Genomic DNA, 25,625 nt, shown 5'->3' with positions numbered 1-25,625 from the left:
GTTTTGGGACTTCTGGAGTTTTTCAAGATACAAGAATGGTATAGGAGAATGCAGAGAAAAATTACCAAGCCATCGATGCCCGTCAATGTGGTGCGAGACCCAGCATTTCGGTAAGAAATGAGAAAATATTTTGAAAAATTTCATCAAAATCAAGGAGGTTCTAAATTTGACAGTTCCCATCGTCGACGCGCCAGTGACGTTTGCTCGAGAAAATTGGATTTATTTGGAGGAAAATGGGGCTTTGGAAGACCACCATTGCTGTTTACGCCGACGGCAGAAAGCCCCCCTTCAATTGTGAATGTTTGATTCATGGAGAAAGATTATTAAAAAACTACAAAATCCCCTCTGAAGTTAGCTTGAGTAAGTTGGTAACTCTGTTAAATAAATCGATATCGATCGAAGTTTCGTTGGATTTGTGTGCCGACTGCTTTTTAAGCATTTCAAGAAGACAACCGGTGAGTCCCCTATTAAATTCTTTTACTGGCAGTCATGGAAAGTCCAAAAAGTGAGGTTATGTCATGATAGCTACAAGAATGCAGAGTTAACTACAGAGTAAACAAGGGGGCCCTTTTGCATGAGACTGTCTTATATCCAAGGTATTTATTAGCACTCAAGTTCCATGCAAATAGTAACGACGCCATTTTGTAGAAAATTGAAAAAACGACACGAGCTTCTATAAAGAAATCAACATTGGAGGTGATACAAGTGTACGGTGCAACCATCGGACAGTTTCTTAGAGGAGCGTCAAGGACTTTCTTATGCAGTAAAAGAAAATTAAGGCCGAAGGCCCCATTGAGGAGCCCCTATAAAAACTGGAATGACAAAACGAGGAATTGAAGCTATGGAAGTGGCAGGTTTTTAAGTTCTTCAATGTTTCAAGCTGTCTTAAGGTACCATTCAAATTGTTTCATTGTTGGAAAGATGGGGGTTGCCTTACAAACTCACTTTTCTGTTTAATTAATGACTTCAGGCAGCCCCCATCTCTGCTTACTGGGATTAAATATATTTTAGATAATAGGAAAGTCGTTTCTTTATAATTCGAATTTCTCCATCTCTCCATGTCAACTTTCAACTGTCATTATTTCGTCGAAAAACGAGATTAGGTAAACTCGGACATAGGGGAAGGTAGGACAAATTGAATTTACAGATAAAAAACATAGATTAGACTTTCTGCTTTTCATTTTTTTCTATTCATTACTGTTATGAACTGATTGATTAAAAGTTCAATTTGAATTTTGCTAGGGGAAAGTGGGAGAAATTAGAAATTCCAATAGGATTAAAAACGGGACCAAATAAATTGTTTTTCTTATGAATTATAAATCAAGAAATTTTGAATATGAGATTAATTTTATAAATAATAGGGAAGAGTAGAGCATTTACGACAAATTTAAAAATTAGGTATGGAAAGTTGGGTCAACATGAAAAGTCCAAAATTAATGCATTTTTTTCAACAAAAACCCGTATTTCTAGCAAAACATCAAAAAACAACATTGAATTTGACTTTTTACCCTGATTTTTAATCCTAAGTTCTAACTCAGATTTTCCCAAATCATCAATTTTTTTAGGAAAATGAGTCGATTTTCAAGTTTTGTCGTTGAAGTTTGTTGAGTCTGGAAAAACAGCTCATTGAAGTCGGTTCAAAAACACAAAAAATTGAGAAAATGACTTATTTTAGGCTCATTTTATCTACTGAAACATCAATTTTTTATGGAAACTACCCCCTTTTTTATAGTCTTTTTAAAAATGTGAGCCAGATTTTTATGCTAAAAATAAGGAAAACTACTCTGATTTCTACGATTTCTTAAAAATGTGAGCCAGACGTAACAACTGAATCTGTGGTTTTTGTTGACAAAAAATGCATAGAACATACGAAAATGACTAACTAAGAAAACTAGGTAGTAGGCACCTCCAGAACACATTTTAGAAAAGCAAATTTTTCAAGGATTTATTAAATTTAATGAATAAATTATAAGTAGGTACCTACATTATTTTATTAATTTATATTACATATAATAATTATAATAATGAATGACTAATTTATCCATTCAATCCATTTGATGGTCTATTGGGTTGGTCGATGTCTGAATCACTTGAGCTTTCCCTAGAATTGCAAAAATAAAACAACATAAAATGAAAAGTACTGTTAAACCATTCTTACAAAGGGTCCAGATCTCCCAACGCTCTAATAAAATTAGTTCTTTCATCTATACTTGTAAATTGAATGGTAATATTCAAATAATCGGTCATCCTCAATTTAATTTTGTTATTTTCTGTTATCACTAACTCTTGTCTTGGAAGCCCAAAATCCCGGATGTTAAGTACGCGATCACCTGGTTGTATCGTGATTTTTCTTGTATTTGCGGTTACTATTTTTTCCACAAAGTCCTCCCCCGAAAAAACTTTGGCACTTGTGGTAAATGGCATGGTTAAGTGTCTGTGTTTAAGACCCAACTGAAATAATCTCAGTTCTTCTATGCGTGAATTTTTTACCCCAAAACGTTTTTGCTCCATTGTGCTATCGTAAATGATAAGCAAATACAGAAAAGAGGTGATTTAAAAGAAGGCTAATAAATAATAATTTCAATTAATTTAGGATAAAATTTTATCTAATGTTATTACTTACCTCAAATTCATAAAAATAAACAACAGAAAAATGCAATTAATAGAATAAATTCAACTGTTATGAAATTGAGTCTTTGATAATTGACTTTTCGTTTATTATTAATTTAAAATACAAACAGTACAAATACGAACAGTTCTCAGTATGTTGATGAACGAGCCTAAACACGGTTGTGAAACAAAGAAAAATGAATAAGAAAATTATAATAGTGTTTGTAATAGATAACCAGTGTTGACTTAAAGAAAATGAAATGATGAATTTCTTAATCTATCTTAAATACTTATACTTGTTTGGAAGAACAAATTAAAATAAGATAGAAAGAAATGTACCTATATATATTAATGTATTATTAATGTTTGATGATGATATCAAATGGGAATGATTAACAAACCGATTTTTGGCTTAGCAACCAATTATTGACACACTAGAAACTCGATTTTGTCTTTTACACGCGAAACACTAAATATTTCAAGTAAAAGAGCAAAAATAACAGGAGAATGCAGAGAAAAATTACCAAGCCATCGATGCCCGTCAATGTGGTGCGAGACCCAGCATTTCGGTAAGAAATGAGAAAATATTTTGAAAAATTTCATCAAAATCAAGGAGGTTCTAAATTTGACAGTTCCCATCGTCGACGCGCCAGTGACGTTTGCTCGAGAAAATTGGATTTATTTGGAGGAAAATGGCGCTTTGGAAGACCACCATTGCTGTTTACGCCGACGGCAGAAAGCCCCCCTTCAATTGTGAATGTTTGATTCATGGAGAAAGATTATTAAAAACTACAAAATCCCCTCTGAAGTTAGCCTGAGTAAGTTGGTAACTCTGTTAAATAAATCGATATCGATCGAAGTTTCGTTGGATTTGTGTGCCGACTGCTTTTCAAGCATTTCAAGAAGACAACCGATAAGTTCCCCATTAAATTCTTTCACTGGCAGTCATGGAGAATCAACAAAAAGTGAGGTTATGTCATGATAGCTACAAGAATGCAGAAACAAGACTCTGAAGACTAAACAAGGGGGCCCTTTTGCATGAGACTGTCTTATATCCAAGGTATTTATTATCACTCAAGTTCCATGCGTATAGTAACGACGCCATTTTGTAGAAAATTGAAAGAACAACACGAGCTTCTATAAAGAAATCAACATTGGAAGTGCAACCATCGGGCAGTTTCTTAGAGGAGCGTCGAGAACTTTCTTATGCAGTGCAAGAAAATTAAGGCCAAGGGTCCAATTGAGGAGCCCCAATAAAAACTGGAATGTCAAAACGAGGAACTGGAGCTATGGAAGTGGCAGGTTTAAGTTCTTCAATGTTTCAAGTTGTCTTAAGGTACTATCCAAATTGTTTCATTATTAGAAAGATGGGGGTTGTCTTACAAACTCACTTTTTTGTTTAATAATAACTTAAGACAGTCCCCATCTCTGCCTACTGGGATTAAATGTATTTTAGAAAATAGGAAAACCGTTTCTTTTTAATTCGAATTTCCCATCTCTCCATGTTAACTTTCAACTGTCATCATTTCGTCGGTACACGAGTGTAGGTAAACTCAGATATAGGGGAAGGTAGGACAAATTGGATTTACAGATAAATGACATCGGTTAGACCTTCTTTTTTTCTTTACATTATTGTTATGTATTGGTTGATTCACAGTTAAAGTCCAATTTGAATTTTGCTAGGGGAGGACTGCATTCTCCAAAATATAAAAAACGGTACGAATTAACAATTTTTCCATTTTAAATTATAAATTAAGAAAAATTGAACATGAGACCAATTTAATAAATAGCAGGGGAAAGTAAGACATTTACGATAAATTAAAAAAATAGGTATGGAAAGGTGGGTAAATAAAAATAGAAAATTTAAAATTAATGACGTGGAAACAAAAATTCGAAAATTTTTTTTTATTTTACTTCAAAGCAAATAGTAGGAAAAAGTAGGGCAATTTCGGTAAATTGAAAAATTAGGTATGGAAAGGTGGATAAAAGTGAAAACTCTAAAATTAAAGACATGCAGGAATATAATTTAAAAGCGTTTTTCCTTTTATTTTAAAACAATAGTAGGGGAAGGTGGACAAAAATGAAAACTCCAAAATTAAAGACATGTAGGAATAAAAATTCAAAACTTTTTTCTTTGCCTTTGAAACAATAGTCAGGGAAAGTCGGGCATTTTTGGCAAATTTAAATGTTAGGTATGGAAAGGTGGGTAAAAATTTAAACTCCAAAAGACATGTGGAAATAGACAATCAAAACTTTTTTTCTTTGACTTTAAAACAGTTGCAAAGGAGGGTTGATCATTTTCCACAAATTGAAAAATTTGGTATGGGAAAGTGGGTAAAATTGGAAAATCCAAAATTAAAGACATGTTGGAATAAAAATTTAGAATCTTAGTTTCTTTAAAATAAAAACTTACAAACAAGCAAAAGTAAGTAATCTTTGAGCGATATAGGGAAAGGTAGGTCCTAATGGATTTTGAACAAATAAATAATAAACTAAATATTAATTGGTAATTTTTACTACGACAACAGGCAAATAAGGAGTAAATAATCAATTTTAGAATATGTAGGGGAAGGTGGAGAAAAATTTCTTTCAATAAGTTACAAAGCTGAGACTTTAATTTTTTAATTTTATAACTTCATACCATGCAAATTAAAACTAAATAAAAATTTAATTTGAATTTTAATAGGGGAAGGTGGGGCAGGTTGAATTCTAAAGAAAACAAAAAGAATTACAATTTTTTTTTCATTTTTAAATGAAACCACGTGAAAATAAAATTTTTACATCTCTATTCCCCCGACTGTCTTAATTAACAGGTAGACTGATCATGCGCTTATTATCCCGACTGCCTTAATTAACAGTAAGACTAATCATGCGCTTATTATCCCGACTGTCTTAATTAACAGTAAGACTGATGATGCACTTATTATCCCGACTGTCTTAATTAACAGTAAGACTGATCATGGGCTTATTATCCCGACTGTCTTAATTAACAGTAAAACTAATCATGCACTTATTATCCCGACTGTCTTAATTAACAAATAGACAAATCATGCGCTTATTATCCCGACTGTCTTAATTAACAGTAAAACTAATCATGCACTTATTGTCCCGACTGTCTTAATTAACAGTAAGACTAATCATGCGCTTATTATCTCGACTGTCTTAATTAACAAATAGACGGATCATGCGCTTATTATCCCGACTGTCTTAATTAACAGTAAGACTGATCATGCGCTTATTATCCCGACTGTCTTAATTAACAAATAGACGGATTATGCGCTTATTATCCCGACTGTCTTAATTAACAAATGGATGAATCATGTTTTCCCCCCGACTGTCTTAATTCACAAATACACAAATCATGCGCTTATTCCCCCGACTGTCTTAATTAAGAAATAGACGAACCAAGCGATATTTAAAAAAAAAAAAAAAAAAAAAAAAAGATAAGTATACTTAAAAAACAAGCGAGTGCTATTAATCAAGACGGGCTAGTTACAATTACTATTGTTTGAAATTTCAAAGCCCGCCGCTTTAACCTGGTTACTGTTGTTTGTTGCTTCTAATTCATAAATAGTAAAAGTTTTTTTTATTTTTATTTTTCTGTTGGACGTCCATAGCTCTTGATGAAGTTGGTTTAGCAACCGATGTGTTCAGATCACCAGCAATGCGTTTGGAAACAACTATTTTGTTTGAAGTGGATTCTTCAATATAACCACTAGCCACACTCGAAGATTTCCATCCCACCTGACGTTTCAACTCATCGATGCTCATACCACTGTTTGCCATAATCGTATGAAGTTCGTCGGAAAGCATGACCAGTATATTTCTCAGCGTCGGATAGATTCTGAATTAATCGCAGTTCTGCATGTTTTGGTAGCCTTTTAATATCTTCACTCATTTTCTGAACGGATTTTTACAAACTTGAAAAAATGTGCTTAACAACGTAAACAAACAATTGCTAACCGTCTCTTCGAAAACGATCTACAATCAATCTTTGATAATTTTATTGTGTAAGTTCACATTTTTTCAATGCTCCTAAAGGATTGTAAATGGATAGGTATAATAAAAAATAGCGTATAATACTCGTTTATAAGCGCCTTTAAAACACTTACGACGTTAAAAGCACTCCGCTGACGCGTCGTGCTCTTAAACTCGTCCTGCGTGTTTTAAAGGCTTACTTATAAACTTGTATTATAATAAATCACTTGGTACAATAAAAGAAGATTGTTCATTTTTTTCCAAATTGTACAGAAACAATTGCATTTTTATTATTGCGAAATCTCGTTTGTTCCGCTCTAATTGACGTAACTTTTTTTCGAAAAACTTTACAGCAAAGTTACATCGTCTTCTTCCTCTTGTTTTTCTGCTTCGGTAATTTTTGTATCACACCGAATGCCTCTTATGAGATCTCTCTTTTCATTCTGATACCATAAATCATGGAAAACGATTTTTAGTGATGTCACATAAGTTTATTAAAATTTCAAAATAAAATGATGAATGAGTTGTTCTCTTCCCAGTCTTTTGTGCACTAATTTTCATAGCACCCTGTGTATCTACTTTATCATTTTACCACATAAAAATTAAATGCGGAGAGGAGATAAATGCACAGAAAACCGAGGTTTTTCAACGTTTTATTGCTAAAAATTGAAGGAAGCATTTGCTTAAAAACATTTGTTTATATAAAGTTCAAAGGCAGTATTTTATGGCAAAAATTGAAAAATACAAAAAAAAGCAAATCTAAACTACCTAGTTTTCACTGGCTGTCCTATACAGGTCTATCAAAAAAGTACATTGTTTACCGTTCAATATAGGGGATCACCGTTATCTCAGAAAAAAATTAACAGTTTTGATTTAAGATTAATAAGACGTTAAATGGAAACTAATAATGAGATTAATAATTCCATCCAAATGTTGCCGTTATGAATTTTCACGTAATTTAAAAAGTTTAAATGTTTAAAATATTTTTTATTATAGAATCTTGTTTTTACCAATAATATGGACAATTTAACATAATTTTAAGACAAATTAAATGATCAGATATTTATTCAAATGACTTCATACTTAAGACATTTTTAAACACCCACACTCATTACTTCAAAAATATTTAAAATAATATTTTTTAAACATTTTTCTGGAATTTGGGGTACTTCTCTCTAAACTGCATAGTACACAGTACGTCATTTTAATACACCTTGTATACAGATATCCCAGAACTCGTGGCCCAGAGAAAAAAGTCTTATGGACGCAACAATTCTGAACGAAAATTTTAAAACCAAAGTTTTTTTGCTCAAAAAATAATCGAGTTAACACAAAATAACGCTAGCCATGCCGGAAGCTGAACAGAATTTCAAAATCGGTAACTACGAACACATACTATCAATCATGAGGTCAGGTGAACATTAATTACATTCTCGTTGTCTAGGAAATTGGGATGTCCTTTTAATCTGCCTCTAAAAAAAGGTTTCAGGATTGGATGTTAATTTTTTATTCTTTCTAGAACTCTAATAAACTTAATTAATTTTTCTATAGGTCATGAATCCTGGTACACCTGTATAGAATACCTCTCGATAATGGGTTTAAACTAGTAAATAAATTGTTTTCGTTCTTCAATGCAGAAATTACGAAACTCTTGTTTTGTAAGTAGATACGTATATAATTAGAAAATTATCGCAATTTTTTGAGGTCATTCGTTGTCGTCAAGCAACTCTTCCATGATACGCAGTACCTACGATGAAGCAGACACAAAGAGTTGATCCTTACGTGTTCGGTTCCAACTTTCCACAGCAATAAATTGTAAGTCTTAAAATAATCAATTTTACTTAATTTGTAACGATTTTACCGTTTTAATCCAAACGCAATTTGGTTTAACTCGGAATTTTTATGAATTTATTAAAATGCGATCTTGATCAAAGACTTCAAGACATTTATTTGGCGCGATAAAATAAAAAGTTTGGAACTTAATACAAACTTTCTGAAGCTTTTATTCTGTGTATTAAGTTTTAACTTCAAATATGTCAAAAATTACAAATTCTTTTTTAATATCGTGTAAAATTTGACTTTCAAAAAGCATAATTTTACGGAAAAATTAGGTTTGTTTTTAAATTTCTAGCAAATTTTGAGTTGCTATGTTAGTTTGTCTTTGAGTTAAGTGAGGGGGACTAGATGGGGTTTTAAGAGACCCTGCTTTTTGGCTTAAATGAGTCTTAACTGGGTTTCGGTCTTTTAGTAATTTTTTGTTAGGTTGGTAGGAGAGCAGGTCAACTATTTTATTCTTGAGATTTTATTCTTGGTATTTTTTTTATTGGCGTATAGTTAGTTGTCTCACTTATTTTTATAAAATAATTATTCAATAATGCAATTTTCAGGATATTGATTGTAGTCAGTCTCATATCGCTGTCTTTTAAACAAAGAAAAGACAGCGATTTATTTATGTTGTCAAAACATCTGGTTCATCACTTGTAGTTTGATGTGTGGCTATTACTACTCGTGCTAACATGTTATTTAAGTAAACACACTTTATTTTTATGACCCAATAAACTGTTTTTTTAATAATACACACTCAAATTATGTATTCTGATAAAGTTACTGCCAAAATGAATTTTTCGGACTCTAAAGAGTTCGTAGTGATCAACCAATCTTTAAGGTGGTGCACGACTTTCCGGATACTGTATGGAAGTTTTGTTCAATTCTGGCTTGTTAACCCATTCTAGTATCATGACATACCGTATGAGCAACAAAATTTTAGATAATAGGAGGCCATGAAAAACAAATGAATTTGTCGTTGATTGTCTAAACTAAGCCGTCAAAATTTGACAGTTCTCGGCATGGCATCTTTGGATGGTGATTATTTTATTATGGTATGGATTGGTGTGCAGTTATTTGAAGAAATCGGGAGCGTGCATCGTAGCAATGGTTCTGGCAGAACAAGAAGTTCAAAGAGCCGAAGACAATAAAGATTGAAGCACATATGATTGGGTATGACAACAAAAGCCGACATACGTTTCCAAAACAAAAGTTTGTAGACAGCCACCCTTTATCTAAAGTTTTTTTGCTCATATGGTATAATACACCCTATGCCCATGCTAAAGCTAACTGCGTTAATATTTTTGACGTAGTCATAAGGGCTTTGATGTTTTAAAATCAAGTGTTTGTACTGGCGACGTGAGAAAAAAACGTCACCTAATAACGTCGGTCACATTTTATTGCGATCGATTTTCGACGAACACGTAGTAGAAAACGGGATTGATGCACACCATTTTCGACATTTTTACGGGTTGTCTCCCGGAAACGACAGATTGGACTGAAATGGTCTCATTGATCAAGGGGGGACAACATTGGCCATCATGACCCTCGAAGACGGATCGCAAGTTTGCCAAACTGAACAAAGAATCCGAAAAATTGCCAAAACTCGAGAAAGAAACAGAACGTTTCTGTTTCTTTTTAGAAGTTGCCTCCTTAATTTTTTGAATAAAAAAATAAAATACAATATACTCTCGATAATTTGAACCTCGATAATTTGAAGTTTTTTCGGGTCTCGATGTCTTTCGATAAATTAAAAAATTTCAATGCAATTTGGTTACCTCGTTAATTTAAAATTTAAAGTGAAATCGAAAACTTTTTTCCTCCAACACTCTATAATTTAAATTTTTTTCTCCCGAACTCTCGTTAATTTGAAGTCTCTTGCATGGGCGTACAAGAAAAACAGAAAATTTTTGATCAATTCATTCTTAACAATTCCATTGCAGCTTTAAAATTAGATTTTAGATTTTTTGACTTTTTTAATAAAGGATTCTTGGAAGTTTCGTTGTAACATAAATCTGTTTCACCAGAAGAATTCATAGCTTACAAAACATAAGTTTTACGATATTTCTTCAAAGTGGAGTAACTGGATTTTTCGCTCTCTTTTCTGATTGGTTTGTTTATTCTGACAATAGTCAGTTCAGTCTGTCTGTCTGTTTGCCTTTAAACTCTCGTTTATTTGAACTTTTTCGTTTCCTTATCTCGATTGTTTGGATTACACTATATTTTGAACTCTCGATAATTCAAACTTTTTGCCAGGTTCCTTGAATTTTAAATTATTTTAAGTCTACTGTACATATTTTTGTACACGTTAATCTACATTCACTATTTTTACATTTTTTAATTTTTTGAAGATGAGATGTTGTTTTTGAGAAGTTTTATTATTCTAAGCATTCTGTCGTTCTTGTAGTTGTTGGTCTTTAAATGTTTTAAAGGCAGGTTGTAAACGCCGTTTACATTTTACTAAATGTATAGACACATTCGCGTTGGTTTGTCCTAATGGTCTTTAATTAAGGGGCACTGAATGAGTTCCAAATGGAGAGAAAATAATTACAGACATGCTCAAACTAGGTAAATGATTTGTTTTGTTTTATTTAGTATTTGTTTTCTTTAATCGACATTGGGCAGACTGATTGTGTACTTTAATAAATATGTTATTTTATTGCTCTCTTCTAGAACGTTCTATTTTCCAAGCAGGATTGGTAATTGTGGTAAAAAAAAATCCAAATCAAACTTTGTATACTCTAAAGAATTGTGATCTTTATCTTGAATTATTATTGACGTTTCTCTTGAAAACTTTTGTAAATTAAACCTTCAGGAAGACAACAACATCCATAGTTTCTCAAACCTTCATATTCAAAATTTTCTAATGTGCAGTTTCGTGAGATGATTTCACTGTATTTACATTTTCTACAAGGAATGCCAAATACTTCAGTGGACCATGTAACATTATTAGCTGTACAATTTTCATTTGTTGGAAAAAAAGATAATTTTGGCGCAGATATGTGAAGCAGCAGCTGGAGCAGTTTTCTTCTTGAGAAGTTTTCTGTTGAGAATAAATCTTCTGAATCTATTGTTATATTTTCTAAATCCTGCTAGAGAGCCTCGATAGGTGACATTTGAATGCTCATTGTTATGATGTTAAACTGGGGAGAACAGTTTGTTGGTAAAGCTGAATTAAACTCTGTTTAATAGGTCGCTATACCCTTATGATAGCCGTAAAACTTGAACTTTAATAGAAGCTTCGATGGTAATAATAAACTGTATCAAAGTGAAAGATGGTGAGTCTGATAAACTTGTAGACCGAAGTCGGTAGTGTAGTGATGACTATTCACTTAGCAAGATGGTAATGCAATAACAGGGACTGAAATCAAATACCCTAAAATAAAAATGATTTCTTATCTTCACTCATGAGTTTGGATTTCTATAGACTGAAGACAAGTTACCAGTCAACACCAAGTCAGTTACCAATCACACATTTTTATTTATTTTTTACATTTAAGTGATGCATTTGCAATTGTAGAACTTCAATGTCACTACGTAACTTTTGTATAGCCTGGAGCTAAGTCTCAGCCTATTTTCGTTTTCTTCTCAAAAGATTTTTTTTGTTTGTTGTTGTTACATCAACATTAAAAAGATTCAGGTCTATAAAAAGTGTGTCCCATTAAGACTTCGGTCTATCGAATTATATTCATTAATACTTACTTTAAAATGTAAAATTTCCCTCAGTGCTCATTCACTGTCCCTTCCTTGAAATTTTTTAAGCTGTAGCAAAATCAATAACATTCAGTTTATACCAATCTTTTAAATCCGTACTTTTGTCGGTTACCATGTTTTGAATAGAAAAAAAAAATGAGTTGTCTCTAAAGTATGAAGTTTTATAAATCCTCCAAAAGAAATTACATTACCTTTAAATAATGACTTTTTTAGTTCGTGTATAATCTTTTTTGAAAATATATGAAAAGTTTTTAGGTGAAATTTTTTGAATCTTTTAGATGTCAATTTGTTATCATGCCTGTTTTATATCTTTTTTTAAAACAAATTCTTTGTTTTCACAATTAATGATGGCCATTTTTTTAAACACAAAAGGCCTGCCATGCTGTAACCCTTGAACATGGATGATGAACGTTGTTACTCTTTTTCTTAGAGTAAACACTAACAATTTGATAATATAAACATATTTCATTTCTATTTATATTCAAAGTGTAACAGGATGTTTTCCAATAATTTACTTATATTACATTTTTAACAAGTTTTAATTGCTGTATTTTATTTCTTGCATCAGCCAACTGATAAATCATATCGCATATTATAGAATTTGTGCAACTTCGCACTAAATTTTATTATTAATTGCTTACGGTGCAATTCTGTCACAAAGTAATCAGATTGCATTTTTTTAGAATTTCAACTGGATTTCTTTCCATTTCTTGCATCAGTCAACTAATAAATCAGATTGCACTTTGCACTTTTTAGAACAAACTTTGCCATTTATTGGTGATACATATTATGAGCCTGACCGATCTTGGTCATATATTGTAAAAAGATTTTATAAATTTAATTTGAAAAAATAAAAACAAGACAATTATATTGTTATTGCCTTATTCAAAACCCTTAAAAAATAACTTCTGCATCAGAATGGTTGCGTTGACCGGGGCTTGTAAGAATTTCAATCTCACTAATGTCTTCTTCAACAATATTAAATTTATATCTTTATAACAACACTTTCGAGTATGTCAAAGTCCGATGCCATCCGCATCTGTCCATGACCTTCATAAAGGTCATTCTTCGTCGGTGAAGTAACTGATTGGAGTTTTTTTCTAGACGTGAATTTATATCAAATCTGCTACTTATATACATAATTTACAAACATAAAAGAAAGAAAAAATTTACATACCTTTTATTTTTTTGCGCAGTAAGTCCACCACATGTAAAGGTTATGTGCGTTTTCAAGCGAGCAATTCCGCTTCACGCAATGTTTCTGGCAATGACAGGATTTGAAGATTGTCTTCAGCTTTTGAAAGGTTAACACTCCCTCATCATCCAAATTGACAATTTCTTCTTCCTTCATGAAGCGCTGTAGCCACGTTTTTTTTTGGAGTCCCTTAACAGCCAATTTAACTTGATTGGATTCACTAGTTCGACGTTGAATGAAGTCCCTAATGAATTTTTCAATTCCTTCATACGGAATCGTGTTTGTTGGATCTTCAAACATATAACTAATTCCATGGACATACCGACTGACGAACTTGATCTGTTTTTTGAACTGAGGGCTACACATTTCTTCAGAAAAGGGCATGCTCACAAAAGAATGCCGAAATTGTCCATCTTTACAATCAATAATTGCAGTCTTCTTGCAAACGAATTTATTACCAAGTTGAAACCCCTGGACATCAAGGATAAACATTTTTCTTCTTGTTCTTCAAGTAACACACAAACACAACTAATGAAAAGTACAATTTGATAGTAGAAATGGAGAAACGGATCAACTTCTATTTATACTTAAATTTTTTTTACAATGCTGACACACGTAATCCAATAGTTCAGAGTGCATTTGTTTTTTCTTTTGAATTGCAGCATTTGCATTTGTAGAATTCAATCACAAGTAATCAGATTGTAATCTTCCAAATGTACATATTTTTACGTATCAATTGAATAATTTTTACATTTTTTCATGACAGCATATTTGAATTTTAGTTGGAATACTTACATTTCTTACATCATCATCTTATCATCTTTGCAATAAATTTGATAATAATTGATAACACGTGCACTATTCTTTAACCTTGTAACCTAACCACTTCTTGTGAAGGTTGCAAATCACCAAAACTATCAAAATATTCAACGAAATTACTTTGTTTCCGATAAGCTACCCAATGTGTTCATTTTCACTGTTTCGATCCAAATTAATAACACCAGATTCGTTGTGATGTATTTTTGTCGGAAGAACATCTCTTGAAAATCCTCGAAAATAAGGAACTTTATACATTTTTTGTTAAGGGTCTTTTGGGTAGCCCTTTTAATCTAAAAAAAGACCCAGTCCTTTTTTTGTATGGTTTTAAAAATAAACCTTTGCACATTGCAATAGCTTCCATTGTTTTATTATGTCTCTCCGATTCAGCTAACTCTTGTCTAGCTTCTTTTGCTGCATCAATGGCTTTCGCAATTCCAGCAGCTCCTCCACTAAGTGCTAAAAGTGCACTAAGACCAGCCAAAAATAGGAATTAATGGTAAAATTCCACCAGTTTTTGGTATCTTTATAACACGAGCAGTTTTAATGTTGTTCTTCTTCTTTTTTTTATGCTAGTAGTATAGGACGCGGGGTTCTGGGACACTTCGATGGCCTATGCCATCCGCATCTGTCCATGACCTTCATGAAGGTCATTCTTCGTCGGGTGAAGAAGTCTTCAGGAGCCTCTGGTATTGTTGGTCAATTCCGGAGGCTGCTGAAGAGGTGGTGGTGGTGGTGGTTGTTGCCGAGGTGGGCGTGGTCACCGAAGGGTGTGGTCACAGGTGTAATTAAAGGTGTTTTCCAGGTAGGTTGAAATCAATGGAAAAAAATGTATTTTTTATATTTACCTGTTTCGCTTAGGTGACAGTTACCTGTGTTGGATTGATCTTTGAAAAAATGTGAAAGTGTTGTTTTTCAACTCCAATCAGTTTTGCAACATTATATTTTTATGAATAACACCAAATCATCTTGTTTTTCAACTTTAATCAGTTTTGCAACATTGTAACTAATGGGTTCAATAAATCAATATAATTAATTCATATATATTTTTATTTATTTTACATGTAAATTTTGCATTTGTTTTTGTAATTGCAAGAACTCAATGTCAGCTCTTAACTTCTTCAAGGCTTTGAGCAAAGATTCGGTCTGTTTTCTTTTCCGTCTCAAAAGATTTTTCAGTTGTTGTTTGGATTTCTGAAAGGAACAAATAAATATTCAAGTTTTTTTTAACATTTTTTTTTATTTAACGTAAATTTACATATTAGTATTTTGGGTGTTTCTCTTTATATAACATTTGGACATATTTTACATAAAGGCATATAGTACACATAGCCCCTTGCTCGGTGGTTTCACCTTGACATTTTGGACATTTGAATTGAACAGGTACAGGCATGTTGCCTCTAACAATACATAACAGATTATGGTTACAAATTAACAAGTTGCGGTTTAAACAAGCAGACTATATGTGACATGCTGCTGCTTTAAAACTAAGTAAAGCTAAGGAATTTACGTTAAATTTATCAGATCTTTTGCGGTTGAGATATTTGTTCAACCTACGCTTATTATGTTCTTCATTACGGTTGCTAGTTATTCTATAATTTGTTACAGCAAAATTTATTTTGTACCAATTATTATTTTCTAAATATAAGGCACTTTTACAAAAGTCCATATCAAATGTATTTATAATTTTAAATACAAATAATTCGAAATTTGAAATTTCTGGATAGTTTCCAATCCAAATAATGTTAAAAACAATATTTTTATAGACTTTATAGTATGAAAAAAATGAGTGTTGTTCTGTTTTGTAACCAACATATTGATTATAAAAGCGTATTACTGTATCAACAGATTGAGGAGCATCATCTTGCGTGCCTTCAACAAATATATCTACATCACTAAAATGATTAGTCTTATTTAACATGCAAGCGGCAAAACCACCTGCTACAAAACATCTTCTAGTACTACTATACAAATTTAATTGTTCTTGCACAACAGTCAAAACTTGGTGAAACGGATTTGATTTTGTTCCCTCACAGGAATCACCATAAAATCGTTTACTAATATACTTAATATGATGTGGTAAAATCTAAAAAGAAAAAAAACAAAACATTTTAAAACGATTTATCCATCTTCAGCAATTGTTTCTTCTGAATCATAGTCAGACTCTTCAATTTCGTTTGGTAAATTAAACGTTTCTTTAAACTTTTGCTTAAGTGTTTTTGGTAAAATCGATTTCACAACAACTCTATTGACATCATTTTTGCTTAATTGTCGTGGATTCCTACCCAACTCAACTAAGTATCTGGTTTCCTGATATAAATAAAATCGTCTTTTAAAAAAATTGTTTATACGCTCCTTTGTGGCTTGTTCATAAGTTATGCTAGTTTTAACCATGTTGAGTCTTCAGTACAATACAACAAGTTTAATATGTTATCACCACCACCACACAGTTTACTTTTTTTAGTCTCTACTACTACTTCTTCACTATGTACTTCAATTGAATAATCACAAAAACAAAAAAAACAATCACAGTTGTGACAGTACACAGTTCCTTGGTCGTTGTTGTTGCTGCTTTGGATGGGTGTAGGAACAATTCTTCTTTTTACAGCTTTTTCAGTTATATCCTTATCAAAACGATTGACGTCTACAAAAACTGTGTCCCATTTAGATCTCAGACTGTTAAACTTTTAAATTGAAAGTGTTAATAAATTAAAATAAAGTTGAAATAAAGAATTTAAATTAATACAAATATCCCCAAGGTAAAGTGTCTGTGCTCATATTATTTACTAATCTTTTATCATCCGAACCACTTAAAGCCAACTTTGTTTGTTCCAAAAAAAAAACAAAACCAAAATTATATTTTATATATTTTTATTTTTTACAATACATATACCACATGTATAAGTTGTGAACGTTTTCTAAAGCACAATTTAAGTATTCATCCAGAAAAAATTGTTGTAACCATTTTTTCTTTGGCAGACCTTTCACTGCCACAAGGACTTTTTGATTTGGATTGTATTGTATGAAGTCCTTTAGAAATTTCTCGATGCTTTCATACCTTATTGTTGATGGATCTTCATAGTAGTATTCAACCCCGTGTATTTGATCAGTGGTGTAGTCAATCTGTTTTTGGAAGGCAGCACTGCACATCTCGATTGTGACCGGAAACTTGACGAAGGCGTGTTGGTATTGTTGGGTGTCGACATCCAGAATTGCCAATTCTTTGCATACAAAGCATGTACCGAGTTGGTAACCTTGTATGTCAAGTAGATACATTTTGCTTCTTTTCACAGTTGATGTAAAATACAATTTAATTACAGAAACAGATCTTCACCTATTTATACCTAAACATTTTTTAAAAATGCATGCACGAGTTATTGATAAAGATGTTTTTCCCAATAATTTAAGCAGCATTTGCATTTCTTAAATGTTAAACAAAATAAAGATAACTGGTGTGTGTTTTTCCATATATTTTGCAAAAACAAATTAATGCGGCGTAAGTGCAAAATTGATATTTTTTGGTGTGTTTTTTTTCATCAATTCTGTCAGCATGTTTTTATCAGTTAACCTTACAATTTTGTAACAAAAATTATCAACATTTTTTAGTTTGCATACTATAAAAGCTTCGAGAATTTTCTGTTTCTTCATCAGTGTTTGAATCTCAACACCACAACCAAAATGTCGACCACACCATGTACTATTGTAGTGTTTAGCGAAGATCCTGAAAATCAGCCTGCTGAGCATATTAAGGTTGTAATGAAGCAATTATTCCAGTAAGTTTTTTATTATTTTTTTCTTAGTATTTTTTGACTCATGTGTTTGGTGTATGTTCAGATATGGCGTGCTCGAGATTAAACGTTTGGGAGACAAAGTGTTTGTTTCCCTTAAATATTGCCCTCGAGGCAGTTCGTTAAAACGAAAATTTGGTAATTTACCTATTAGATATATTCGCACAAAATTAGACAATGAAGCCGAATTCAAGATTTTGGAAAGCGTTGTGAGACGCTTCAGATTCAACCTCGTTGAAGAAGATGTCAACGAAGTGGAGAATCTAACTAGTCCAAAGAAACGGGTGTACATAGAGCCACCAGTCGAAGAAGAAGATGAAGATTTGATGGATGATGTAGTTGTCATCAATAATGCTCCATCAACTTCTCAACCATCATTCAAGAAGCACAGAACCGAACAGCCAATGGGCATCCACTAAGGCCTCTTCAGCAGCCTCCGGATTGACCAACAACACCAGAGGCTCCTGAAGACTTCTTCAAATACAAGAATGACCTTCACCAAGGTCATGGACAGATGCGGATGGTACATGCCATCGAAGTGTCCCAGAACCCCGTGTCCTATACTACTAATATATCATGTATCAGCAAACTAATGCAGCGCAATGCATTTTTTTTAAGTTCTTATCACGGAAAAGAAAATGATAAGACATCTTGATGCGTGTACAACTGAAATTAAACTAAGTCCAAATGATGTTCTATTAGATTATTTATTTATTTATTTATTCAGTTAAAAAAGATAAACAAAGATGACCACAATTATACGTATTAAATTTTTGAAATCACTTATGGTTGTAGAGAATTTGACAAAATCCATTTGAATTAAAATACCTAACCACTTCTTGTGAAGGTTGCAAATCACCAAAACTATCAAAATATTCAACGAAATTACTTTGTTTCCGATAAGCTACCCAATGTGTTCATTTTCACTGTTTCGATCCAAATTAATAACACCAGATTCTTTGTGATGTATTTTTTTCGGAAGAACATCTCTTGAAAATCCTCGAAAATAAGGAACTTTATACATTTTTTGTTAAGGGTCTTTTGGGTAGCCCTTTTAATCTAAAAAAAGACCCAGTCCTTTTTTTGTATGGTTTTAAAAATAAACCTTTGCACATTGCAATAGCTTCCATTGTTTTATTATGTCTCTCCGATTCAGCTAACTCTTGTCTAGCTTCTTTTGCTGCATCAATGGCTTTCGCAATTCCAGCAGCTCCTCCACTAAGTGCTCCAAGTGCACTAAGACCAGCCAAAAATAGGAATTAATGGTAAAATTCCACCAGTTTTTGGTATCTTTATAACACGAGCAGTTTTAATGTTGTTCTTCTTCTTCTTTTTTTTATGCTGTTTTTAGTTTTCAAAGTTTTTGCTTTACTTTTACGAATATTTTGTCGAATGTTTTTAATAATTTGTAGAAAACTTGTTGATTTTTAAATGTTTACTAACTCTTTTTCTAGCAACTTTTTTTACTCTAACCATCTTGACTGAATGTTAGAATACAACTAACAGTTATTTTTTAATAAATTTGCTTTAAATAAGTTTCACTCGTTTTAATGAGGTATCTTCATTCGCCAATTTACGATTTCTTCTTCTTCTTGCTGCTTTAAGTGTAACAGGTCCCAAATATTTATTTTAATATCTTCTTCGAGATAAAGCAAATGTTCTTGTTTTATTCAAACAGGATCTTAAGGCATATACATATATACTGATCTTGTTGGTTCTGATATGACTTTTGACACGTTTGAAGACATCAGGTGTTTGCTGGAAAGATGCATATGGTTTTTTAGCCATATTTAAAGACTGTAATATTATAAAGGAAGATATAGACAAAAGTTTGATCATTATATCTCACTAAATAAATAAAAAGCTAATTGACATATGACCTTGCTCAGATTAGACCTGTTTCCAGACCAGATCTGACCTGTTTCCTGACCAGCTCAGACCTGTTTTTATACCTGTTTTGTGTGCAAAAACGCACACACAGCTAGACATCATGCCAAAGAACATTAAAACTTTGAAACGATATTTAATTGAAAAATGAAAAATTATTAAAAAAAATTGAAGTCATTGAAAGAAGGTGAATTCATGCAAGAGGATTCTTTCTTACCGACAACAAAACATTAAAAACTTTGGAAAATCTTGTTTTCAACAATAAACGTAAACCAGCAGAATCATTTTTACGATGAGACCAAAGAACTAAAAACCTAATGGTCTATTATTGTATCCGTTTGTGACAAAATCATCTCAATTGCGAAAATTAAAGTAATCACGTTAGCTCTAGAATGTATCAATGAGCTCATCACTCTCATAAAAGCTCACTTACTTAGCAGATACATTATAATAAAATGTAATAAATTAATATTATGTTAAGGTTGTACATAACATACCCAACAAAAGATGATTTAATAAAAATTAAAAAAAAGTTTTAAGTAAAAAAAATAACTTAAAGGAACTGTTTATCAATCCTGCTCATTGCTATTCTGACATCTCAAAATAGAAAAAGTCCTGGCCACATTTTTTGCATTCTAGGAATACAGACCACAAAATGCATTTTTTGGACAGGCATCAAAAAGCTTTCAATTGATGGTCAATGCTCTATTCAATAAAGTAAAAGTCGACTTTGTTTTTAATTAATGAAAGAGTAAAAAGTAACAGTATCTAATTAATACCGAGCTGGTGTGTTCACGCTTGCCATGTCCTAAAGAAAGAACTTTTATACTGTCATAAAATGTGAATTTTCATCATTTATTTTCAGAAATTTTCAGAAAAATTATAAAAATATCGATAAAAAATACATGCCAAATCCTTCCAAATGGTTACAGCACAATGGTCATTAAAAATGTCCCAGTCAGGATCACCAGTGACCAATTACTGCAGAATCTCCAATTGTCAATGGTCATGCAGACCTCGTGCTCAGAGTGATCCAAATCTCCGAGAAAATTTTCACCAAAGTTGTCATTGGTCTAAAATCAACCTGCACTGCTTCAAGTGTGCTTGAGAACGTTGCAGCAATGAGTCCAAGAAACCATGCAGTTGCCGCCCTCAGAAAAAGAAAGCTTGATGGTGAATAGAAATCTCAATTGATGTTCTCAAGTGCTAGTTGTTTGGGCTACGCGACTGGTGCACGTAACGTAGTTAGCGTCGTGCGGGAAATAATGCGCTGATTCGGAAATATATATTCACCGTTTATTTGAATACTGAGTATGTATAAAAGCGGAAAATAAAAAATAAATGGGTTGTGAACCGACTCTTTTGTAAGATATGGACACCCCGTACACTAAAACCACCTAATAGACATAATGTAAGGTCAATGAAATCGATGAACTGTCGTACGATCAGACGATGCAATTCAGCAATAGGAAGTGCAACGTCGTGATTTGAGGGGGTTCATCGGCTCCTTGACCAATGGAGTTTTGTAAGACGGTAGTCAGTTGATAGTTGGTGTTGGAGTTGGGTGGAAAGTGACGGGGGTGTCCAAGAGGCTAGTGGGCAGATCGGCAGAGAATACCCGCAATAATGTAAGTAGGTTAAGAAGTTCAATAAAGTAGTAAACAAAACTAAGCGTCTAAATATATTCCACTCCCTGAGCTTACACTTTTTACAGAGAAAGCAACCCTCCCAAGTAAACTGGGGTGGTTAAGTAGGAGGTGCGTAAGCGCACTCTAAAGAATGACAAATATTAAGTGCGGCAAACGCCCTCTACAGCCTTAACCTAACACTAGTCAATAGCATTAAAGTGTATCAAACCAACTTGTAATAAAAAGTAATAATCTGAAGGTAAATCCAACTATCGTTATTTTAACAAATAACTGCAACAAATATTTGAACAAATAATAATAATAAAATAGTCAATGCAATTAGACAAAGAACATGTCAACAATCACGATCTCAAAACTGGTAGTCAATTTTTTTTTAAAGACTGAAAAAACAATTTGTGGATTAAGTTATTCCTATAGTTTTTATACATTGTATTGAAAATATAAAAAAATCTGAAAAATAAATTATTAAAAAGAAAAAGTTAGGAAAACATTTTGTTCACTATACAGAGGTGTCCCAGAACTCACGACCCAGAGAGCAAGAAAGGGTGCCGGCACCAATACAGATGGTAAATTTTAAAACAAAAATTGCTTAAGTTTAATACTATTCGGAAAAAAGATAAAAATTTAACAACCAATTCTAGAAACTTATTCTAGAGATGGAGTAAAATTTCCTAGGCAACAAGAGTATAATGTTCACTTGACCAATGGACGATAGTATGTATCCATCCATAGTTACTAATTTTCTATTTTATTCAGCTTCCGGATTGGCTACCGTTTTTTTGTCTTAACTCGATTTTTTTTTGAGCTAGAAAATTTTGATTTTGAAATTTTGATTCAGAATTGTTGCCTTAATAAGCCTTTTTTCTCTGGGTCACGAGTTCTGGGACACCCCTGTATGTTGTTATTCAGATACATCTTTATTTGAAAATTGTAAGAAATTATAAATGTGTAAAGAAATATGAAAAATGAATTTCTATGTCTGCAGTCTGTTTTGTGCGCTCCCACAATTGTATTCCGAAAGCATGGAAACGACCAATTCAAATTATACTTGAGAAGAGTATCAAGAAAATTGGCGAGGAAGCAGTTGAACATAAGAGCATGAAAATTGAGCTTGTAACTTTAGATTAAATAATCATAGGCAAGCAGTAAATAAAAATAAAAAATGGCAAAATGCAATTAGATAAAGAACATTTGTTTGATGGAACAGTAATTACCTACCCTCTTCAAAACTGGAAAAGTAAAACTTTGTTTGAAAAAAAAATTGTGAAATAGATGATTTCGATAGTTTCTACACATTGTATTAAAAATATAAAGAAAATAAATGATCAAAGCAGAAAAACTGAGGCGATCATTTTGTTGATAGTATGTGGTCATTTAGACACATCCTTATTTAAGCATTGTAAGAAATGACAATATCAGCCATTCAAATATGTAGAAAAGTGCGAAGAAACTCTAGTGGCACACGCAGGCTTGTGAATGGAACTTGCAACTTTGATTCTCTGAGTTCCCTTTTTATAAAGTAAAAGTTGCCAATTTTGACTCAAAAAAAGAGTGCAACGTTTTCCTACCTACTTGAAATGTCGTAAATTTTAATGTTCGGACACAATAGTCTGTTTACACCCCCCACATTGTGAGTGCAATAAGATAATATTCGACTCTAAAAGTCAGGTGCGCTATGGTAGAAGATGTTTACTATAACAAAACTGGTACTATTTTAAAAAGGTTGTGAAGAATAACAGGGTTTGTTCTCTGTTCAAATTTCTATTTAAACAAAAAAAGAAATTAATGGCTAAATAAAGTATTGAAGTAGCCGTGCGTTAACGGGTGTGATTAAAGTAAGAAACCTTAGTCAATCTTTTACGCCAGATTTTGCGTTTGAGAAGTCCTGGTACCTGTCATGAGTCCCAAGCATTTTATAGCTTAGAGGACAGCAACTCAGAAATCGTCTGTAGTCCTGATGTTAAACATGGAAAAAAACTTCACAATTGAAACAAATTGCCGCACTGAAATCGTTATTTACATTCGAGCAAATGTAAATAGGATTTAACGGATACATAACAGTCGAAGGCAGCATTTGCTTGGAAGCCATCGTGCAAAGTTTGTATAACACTGTTTCGCTGATAAACTATTTTTTGGTTTTATGGCGTTCAAAATTGAGTACAAAATATAATATAATAATTTACCACAGAAACAATTAAAAAAGTTAATAATAATTGTTAAAGAATAAATTTTGGTACTGTGTCGAATCACTTTCTTTTTTAATACACTTTAATTTTTATTTAGTTTAACTTTACACTTTTTAATTATTTTATTTACACAATTGTTCCGGTATTTATAAAAAAAATAAATAAAGTATATTCAGTTTTCAATCCGATATTGAGTATATTTAAAAAACTGTTGGTAAAAAATGGAAAATGATTTTGCTAAATTCTTGACTTTGAAATAGTGTATTCATTTTGAAAAATTTCAAAAACAAGTGTTGACAAATTTTTTGTGGCATAACGGTGCAAGAGAAAGAATGAGTCACTTTAAAAATTTCTTGAAAAAAAAAATTAAGAACATATTTTGTTTTCAAATATAAACCTACTGCGAATATTAAGCAAATTTAAAGAACTTAATAAAAAATATAAAATTCTTTTGTTTTTGCAGGTCTCTTAAGGCAAAATAGAACAAGAAAAAAATCAGTCATTTTGAAGACTTTTTGAAAAAGAAAACAACATATTTAGTAGTATTTTGTTTTCAATCCTTAAAATATTACAGATATTAATCCAATTTAATGGACTGCTGATAAAAATAGTTATTTAACTAACAAGTTGTGTAATGATAGTGATTAAGAATCGAGACATTTTAATTATGCAACCAACATACTCAAACTTTTAATCGCTTTGACCTTCAAAATTCACTGCCAAGGTAGCTGTCACGCTTCCAAAGTAATAACATAAAACTATTATTATTTACCTGATCATTTTAAAAAAATATTTATTTAAAATTTTGCAACCAACGTTCTAATTATCTTTGTATAGCGACATTTTTTAATTTGCATAAAAAATTACTACACGATCGAATAAGAATAAAATAAAACATGGAGTAGTTTTGCTCTGCCTATGATAATTGTTGATTCTCTTACTAGGTCACTTAATAAATGGAAAGTTTCAGGCCAAAATGAGTGAAGACGAGGAAGAATTAGACAGAAAAATGTATTTAAGAAAATACTGTTTAAGAGAACTATTAGATCTATAAATGTGGCCTATTGTCTCCAAACGAAACCGTCAGAAACATTCGAATCCAACGATGATAAAAAGCTCAACAGTTTTAACTGTTCTTTGACGGAAGTGAGAAGTCGTGAACTTTATTAAGTTGCTTGATCATCTCCAAAAAAAAGACATCAAGAAAGAAATTGTGAAAAAACAAGAATTCGCAAAGGTCTTGTTTTAAGGTTCTATTAGAGCGACTTTGCAGTAAAGAAATATCCATGCTAATAGCAGAAAAAAATGTTCTAATTTCGCTATGTGTAAATTGTATTTTCATTAAGAATAGTGGTTGTGAATGTCACCACTATTTAAATGTTATTAATAATGGGACAAACATTTCTCATCATTTAATCCCTCTGTGATACCTTGCAAAAAGTGCAAAATAATGGCCCTAAACGAGTCGATGTGCATAAAGTGTAACTCTTTTAGTCATCCGAGCTGTGTAAAACTGCTGAAAAACGTTAAGGTTTTATCTGATAATACCGAAATCTGCTGCGATAGTGATAGTGAATATTAAAAAAATGGACTTTTATGTCTGCACCCAGAATGTGAAATGGACTTTTGTATTTCGGAAATTTACAACACAAAAAATCTCTCCCCACATAAAAACAACACACTTTAACAGTCAAAAACGCAAGATTTTGTCCCATTTTTATCCTAAACCGGACAGTTCAGTTTTTTTCCGATGCACGGCGCGTCGATCTCTCGGTTTGCCTAATAGGGTGAAAGCAGTCATGCAAATACAGGGCGTTTGGTGTTATCGCTGCTATATTTAATAAATAATATAAAATTAAAAATCATAAAATGCCAGAACTGTTTCAAAAAATTGTCGAAACTACTCCTCGCGTATTCATGGTCTACTTTGCGGGAACAGACTTCGGGCTTCGGAAGCTATTGGGCAGGCTTTTTATAA

The 25,625-nt window shown here is 32.2% G+C and overlaps 1 protein-coding gene and 2 long non-coding RNA genes across 3 annotated transcripts; all 3 read left to right on the top strand.

Moving 5' to 3' along the window:
• The first annotated feature begins 332 nt into the window (after positions 1–332).
• Positions 333–1,022, top strand: LOC148167649 (uncharacterized). The gene is made up of 2 exons (XR_015770897.1): positions 333–596; positions 649–1,022. It is a non-coding gene; the product is annotated as an uncharacterized LOC148167649 (long non-coding RNA).
• Positions 1,023–3,194: 2,172 nt separating this feature from the next.
• LOC148167648 (uncharacterized) lies at positions 3,195–4,078 on the top strand. The gene is made up of 2 exons (XR_015770898.1): positions 3,195–3,670; positions 3,723–4,078. It is a non-coding gene; the product is annotated as an uncharacterized LOC148167648 (long non-coding RNA).
• Positions 4,079–17,108: 13,030 nt separating this feature from the next.
• LOC148167647 (uncharacterized) lies at positions 17,109–19,048 on the top strand. Its single transcript, XM_088048133.1, has 2 exons — positions 17,109–17,910; positions 17,972–19,048. The coding sequence occupies exons 1-2, from the start codon at positions 17,816–17,818 to the stop codon at positions 18,342–18,344; spliced, it is 468 nt and encodes a 155-aa protein (XP_087904259.1). The 5' UTR covers positions 17,109–17,815; the 3' UTR covers positions 18,345–19,048.
• Positions 19,049–25,625: the final 6,577 nt, after the last annotated feature.

This window comes from Gnatocerus cornutus, chromosome 10 (assembly GCF_029298725.1).
Source record: "Gnatocerus cornutus isolate USDA-ARS CGAHR chromosome 10, icGnaCorn1.1, whole genome shotgun sequence".
NCBI classification, from domain to species: Eukaryota; Metazoa; Arthropoda; class Insecta; order Coleoptera; family Tenebrionidae; genus Gnatocerus; species Gnatocerus cornutus.
The sequence above is the reverse complement of the archived record's forward strand: the minus strand, read 5'-3'. Positions and strand labels throughout refer to the sequence as shown.

Coding starts and splice junctions, on each gene's coding strand:
- LOC148167647 (XM_088048133.1), top strand. CDS start 17,816: ATGTCGACCACACCATGTACTATTGTAGTGTTTAGCGAAGATCCTGAA. Junction 17,911..17,971: donor GTAATGAAGCAATTATTCCA/GTAAGTTTTTTA, acceptor GTGTATGTTCAG/ATATGGCGTGCTCGAGATTA.